Here is a 5,911-nt window from a genome sequence, read left to right as displayed (position 1 = left end):
TTGTTGAACTAAATTGCTTACTGCTATTGCAATTCATTATCTGACACTGACAGTATTACATTGCATCATGTTAGTAGATACTATGTTATTTGATCAGTTAATTACTTTTATGCTTCCTGCTGGTTCTTATATCTAATAACTGTTGCTGACCCACCAGTGGGATGTCCCTTTGAGACGTGGACTGTTTTTTGTACCAGATGCCGAAGCAAACTTGAGGATCCCATTAGGGCATGACAATGGCGAAGATTGACTTGCATGGTGCAACGAAAAATCTGGCTCCCACTTATGCTCAGTCAGAACAGCCTATCAAGCGCTTGTCTTGAAAACTCAAAACCATGGTGAGGGTCTCAATGGTGGAGCGAGTTACTTTTCTATGAGAAATGAAGATACCGGAGAAAGCTCTGGAAGCATGGCGTTGTCCTAAGTGCCGTGTATTTCAGCGATGTGTTCTTCGGGAAATATTATCAGGTAAGTCTGAATCTCTGCAGCATGGCTCATTGAATGTAGTCATCACGAATATTGCTTTGGATGACGGAAAAGAAAATTGTAAACTTAAATTGCCTCGCCATCATCCTAAAACATGGGCGGCAGCTGGAAATTTGATGCCACCTGATAGAGAAAGATTGCTGATTATCATAGCGATGTATAGAGAAAGATTGTTGATTATCACAGCGATGTATTCAACGTGGACTTCATGAGATATTGTGATGTGATCCATGAGGAGTAGTTCGTAAGAGAACCATGAGGAAATTTCGCGAGTTCTGAAAAAAAGAACTAACTTAACAATGCTTCAACAGCATATGGACCTGATAGCTGTTGATCAAAAACTATTTCGACATACGAATAGAAAATCTATTTTTGTGGGCATCCTATACAACTTTTTTCTTTTCCCGTGAGAAATAACATCTGACAATAGCATCGACATGTTTTTAGCATCGGACGAACTGTGGTAGACCCTTTGTTGTCCACATACCAACAGTACTAAGGACGATGTGGTCTGTTTGTCCTATCTTTCATGCGTTCAAAAGATCTGCCTAGTGGTTCCTACATACAGCGCATGTAAAAGCACAAAACGTTTCACCACCGGCAAATGCAAAACTTATCAGGTACTCGTACCAGTCTACCAGTACCAGACAAGGGAGCTAACGTCTTCCGTCACTACAGTTTCAGGAACACTGGGTAAGGTAAACGAACACCAGACAAGCACCACTGTTTGTAAATTAGTGCATAATGACAGTCTCAACGAAATAAGATTTCTTATACACCTAGCTGACACTACCCGGAGTTTGATGATGGGAATAACAGACTCCAAAATAGACGCACATAACATATGATAACACAACATAGTAAGTTTTAACAAAGTTTGTTCCCAACATCCAGGAAGTAGGATCTCCTAGCCATGGTTGAAGGACTGGTACACCGGAACCTGCAACACGAAGAACACACTCAATCCCTCGTCAAGATGACATAAAAAAAATGCAGTTCTGTTCATTAGAAATGAAGAGATTTTGCATAATAATTGAGACCCTTGTTGCTTTTTGGTGAATATGTTTCGAAAGCCCAATAACCAATGTACCATAACATGAGCAATTGTTGTGGCAAGCAATTATAACGGAATCAAATGTGATCATGAATTAAACATTACACTGAGAAGAGCCTTTCAGTGGATAGAGCATTATTATTGCCAGGGATAAAAAAGAGAAGGGTTGGAGCCAGGAGCAGACAAAATAACTACCAAACAAACATTCTTGTTTCTTAACAGGTTGCACAAGAACCTTTCAAACTTGCAAGGCAACAGCTTTATCAAGCTACCCTTGTTCGCACAAGAGGTTCGTAACTCACAACTACTTTTGCCCACTACCACTACCATCTTGGGCATAACAAGCAAGAATGTTGTAAACCATACTCGCCCTTGCTTGTATGCAATGAACCTAACAAACTGCTACCATCCAGATTAAGCCAAGTTCTGTGAAGGGCTATAGTGACAGAATTGGTTTATTTTTTTTAGAACCTACAGTAAAATTTGCTAACTTGCATGAATAGAACCCATATCCAGACAACTGAACCGTGTTATTATCCTTAAATGCTGAAACAAATAATACGCAAGCGAAGCAGAATCCCATAACATGCTTACCTGAGAAATCACATGGCCAAGATTGTCATAGCAATGGGGATACATCATTGCTGGGGTAGGCCACTGTGGGTAGACAGCAGTTCCAGAAGATCCCATCGATAAATCAGGTTGACCATAATAGACAGAAGGTTGGTTTCTCGGCATGCTAGGAGACTGCATATAACCAACACCATACTGCATAAACTGAGGCACAGCAAAACTGAAGGCGCCTGGGCTCACACTGAAGTCCGGCACGGGGGGCCTAACATACCTGCAGATGTGAACAAGTTAATGGTTTGTAATCTCAACACTAAGACAGTAAGACTCCATGGTGCCAAAAAAAAAAAAAGCAAGTGGATATGCTAACCTTTTGTAGTTACGATCATAGTCAGGATCAATGCGATCTTTTTCAGCATCCTTAAAAACAGCAACCCTGGAACGGCTGTTCAATGCGCAGCCCTTGTTCTCATATACAGAGGGCTCAACATTCATCAGCTCATTTCTGCCAATGGACAAAGCTCCAAAATCACTTGGGCCTTCAACATCTGCTGGTATGGAACCATTGAAAATGCGTGCTCGTGCCTTATTGTAATCATCTATCCTCTCTTCAACAGTTTTCACTGCACCATTATTGGTTCCAGCACCGCCTGCACCATTTTGGGAAGCTTTGGGCCTCTGACAAATGACAAACTTAAGTTTTTCGGCTGCCTCAATATCATTTCTTGCTTGCTTAATGGGAACTTCTGATAAAGCAATAGCTGGATATTTGCTTTCAGGTGTTTTTCTCGCAACTATCCTGCTAACAGGACCATCTACTAAGCTATCTGCTACTGTAACTAAACCATAATGTTGTGCAACACGATGAGCAGCACAGCGATGATAAGAATTTGGAAACTGCTGGAATTCAAATTCATGCAGTTGATGATTCTGCATAAATTTCTGTATATCCAATTCCATCCGCAAAACTGTTGTAAAACAGAACAAAAAATGATTACACATTAAAAGAGTTATGCAATGCACAAATTAATATACAAAAACAATGCCAGATTAAATGGACAAATACCAATACAGTATAGCTTAACTGGTAGAAATAAATACACAATACTTGTAATATCCAGCAATACTAACTGTGAACTGACTCCATAAACCAAAATCAGATAACTTCAATATATTCAAAATCTATTGCACTGGTTAGAGCACCAATAGTAAGATATTTCTCGTGTAAGGATTCAAGCAGTCAGTTAACCCAGTACATGCAAATACCACTGGGGAATGTAAGAGAACTGAGGGAACTGTAAAAGGAACATAGAAGAGTCGTACTTGAATTCAGATAGACTTATGTGCCTGGTGCACAGATATATGTTATATGTTACTATAGCATTAACATGATTTTTTGTGAGATATTTATGTGCAAACTGTCAAGCGCTGTTAGAGATGCAAATGTGCATGCCTAGACACTTGATTTTAGACACTGCACAATCCGTGCAGGTGCAGAGCCTTAGGTGAGGCGTACAGAACTGCAGGTTTCTGCTTAAGGTGGGAGGCGCCAAGGTGCACTCCTCACAGCCAGAGACAGATTAGGACAGCGATTGGTAATGAAAAACAAACATAAAGAGGTGCTAGGCATAAAGAGAAGGCTTAAACTTCGATTGAATGGCCCACAGAAAATTAAAAATTCTATCACCCACGGATAATTTGAAAAAGAAAGGAAAGGGGGCAGGTATAGTTATGACTCAGACAGTTGCAGAAGAGTTGAGCTGCAAGTGAACAGAGCTCATCCCCATCACCTTATGCAGATGCTAAGAATTTCGGATTAAGATCGCTAATCACCATCGTCCCTGCCAGAAGCCTTATCCTAATTACAGCAGCGACTTGTGCAATAATGGGTATTGCACCATTGTCTGTACACCTAACAGGGTACGGCTGGTGTATCAAGTCACAGGAACAGCCTGATTGGTACTATAACTCCTTACTGGTCCAAACCATGAAGTTAGCAGTACCAAAATAACATTCGCTTGTGGAATTCAGCATAAAACAGCTAACCCAAACTCTAACTGGCATTCGGGCGGAGAAAAGTGGACGCTCGGAATGTCCAAGGATAAAGAGCAGTTAGAGTAAGTAGGCACAGGACATTCCAATTTCTAGAGGCATATGGGAAACGATAAGCGCCCATATGCCCATCATTAGCAGAAATAGTCAGGTATGCTTGACTGGTATCGACCAGAGCAGAACTACTGCCCGTTCTCTAGCTCACAGGAGTGTACAGCAGCATCACAGCCAGCATTGCCAGCAAAAGGGAAGGTGCGGTTTCTAGTGTGGCATATTGGCAGAATTCGATTGGTTTGGACCTAGCAACAGAGCACGGATTGCAGCACCCCTCTCCGAGCTACCTCAAGCATGAGCGGGACGCAGTCCCCCCAATTCCAGAGCAACCCTAGAGGCCAGGCTAGGGAACGAAGCCCTAGAAGAGAAGCTAAGCACGACCCGGAATCTAAATCGTAGCCTTGTACATCCACCGCGAACGAGACGAATCGAGGCGTAGCGTCGAACCCTAGCTGCGCGGCGGGCGGTGACGGGATAGATATGTAGAGGGGGAATTGGCGAAGAGATAAGGTTGAGCCCGGCACGTACCCATGAGGCGGTGGCGAGGGTTCTCGAGCGCCTCCACGAGGAAGCGGTCCACGAGGGAGGCCACCCTGTCGTCGGCCTCCGCCGGCCGGCCCTCGTCGGCGGGGGCGGCGGCGGCTGGAGGCGAGGACGGCGGAGGCGGTAGGACGGCCGCGGCGGCGGCGGATGAGGAGGAGGAGCTCATCGTGCGGCGGGAGGGGCGGCGGAAGGGGTAGGCGGGGGCGGAGAGAGGGAAGCTGCGGGCGGCTGGCCTGCCCTTGCCCTCCCGCTCTCCTTCCCGATCCCGAAGTGGCTGCGCTGCGGAGAAGGCGAAGCGAGAGCCCGAGAGGAAGAGAAGAGGTTCCCAAGGCGACCACGGCTCCGGATTTTTCTAACGCCGCGTGGGCGTGGGTCCCATTTCGCGTGCCCGGCTGGATGCCTGGATCGGGTCGGGTCGGGATTGTGGTTGTGCACGCTGATTATTTTCGACCGTCCGTGTAGGAGCGGCCACACGGTGCACCGTCCACCCAACAAACTGGACATGCCAGTCCACTGATTTTAGAACCACTTCTCATTTTTTTGTGCTTAGAGAAAATTGATACTCCCTCCGTCCATTAATAGATATCGAAAGGTTCGTCTAAATTCGGATGTATGTATGCACTAAAGAGTGTCTAGATACATTCGAATTTAGACAAACTTTGGACATCTAAAAATAGACAGAGGTAGTACTAGCTCCGTCACAAAATAGGTGTCGAAAGTTTTGACAAATTTGAATGTATCTATATACTATTTAGTGTCTAGATACATGCAAATTTGTATAAACTTTTGACACCTATTTTGTGACGGAGGGAGTACTAGTTTTTTATTTTGATCAAATGTGATATTTACATTTGAAAGAGATGGCGTCACAAAAGTAGAATTAACCAACAAGTCTTTAAGTAATCTAAAAAGATATCGGCGAGATTTCAGGCAAGTCTCATAGGAAAACATGTTTTAGATGCAATGAAAGTGATTCAGTTGACATCCCTTACTAATGTTTTTCCGTGACACATGTTGTCTTTCCTATGTAAAATATGCCAATCACTTCCCACGGGGCAACTTTAGTGGGTCAATTTTATCATCTTAGCCATAAGATCATCGCTAATTCCGCAACAAAAAAAACATTACAACAACTAGCTAAGCGCTCCTCTT

General features: G+C 43.8%; 1 protein-coding gene across 1 annotated transcript; it reads right to left on the bottom strand.

Moving 5' to 3' along the window:
* Positions 1-1,185: 1,185 nt before the first annotated feature.
* Positions 1,186-4,940, bottom strand: LOC124707853. The gene is made up of 4 exons (XM_047239550.1): positions 4,745-4,940; positions 2,481-3,078; positions 2,135-2,384; positions 1,186-1,426 (listed from the first exon to the last, which is right to left on the bottom strand). The coding sequence occupies exons 1-4, from the start codon at positions 4,923-4,925 to the stop codon at positions 1,394-1,396; spliced, it is 1,062 nt and encodes a 353-aa protein (XP_047095506.1). The 5' UTR covers positions 4,926-4,940; the 3' UTR covers positions 1,186-1,393.
* Between the last annotated feature and the right edge of the window lie 971 nt (positions 4,941-5,911).

The sequence above is a fragment of the Lolium rigidum genome, chromosome 4 (assembly GCF_022539505.1).
Source record: "Lolium rigidum isolate FL_2022 chromosome 4, APGP_CSIRO_Lrig_0.1, whole genome shotgun sequence".
In the NCBI taxonomy this organism is placed as follows: Eukaryota; Viridiplantae; Streptophyta; class Magnoliopsida; order Poales; family Poaceae; genus Lolium; species Lolium rigidum.
The sequence above is the reverse complement of the archived record's forward strand: the minus strand, read 5'-3'. Positions and strand labels throughout refer to the sequence as shown.

Excerpts from the sequence above, each read along its gene's own strand:
- LOC124707853 (XM_047239550.1), bottom strand. The coding sequence starts at position 4,925 with ATGAGCTCCTCCTCCTCATCCGCCGCCGCCGCGGCCGTCCTACCGCCT. Across the intron at positions 2,385-2,480 it reads TATGATCGTAACTACAAAAG|GTATGTTAGGCCCCCCGTGC; the intron begins GTTAGCATATCC and ends TCACATCTGCAG. Across the intron at positions 1,427-2,134 it reads TTGGCCATGTGATTTCTCAG|GTTCCGGTGTACCAGTCCTT; the intron begins GTAAGCATGTTA and ends TTCGTGTTGCAG.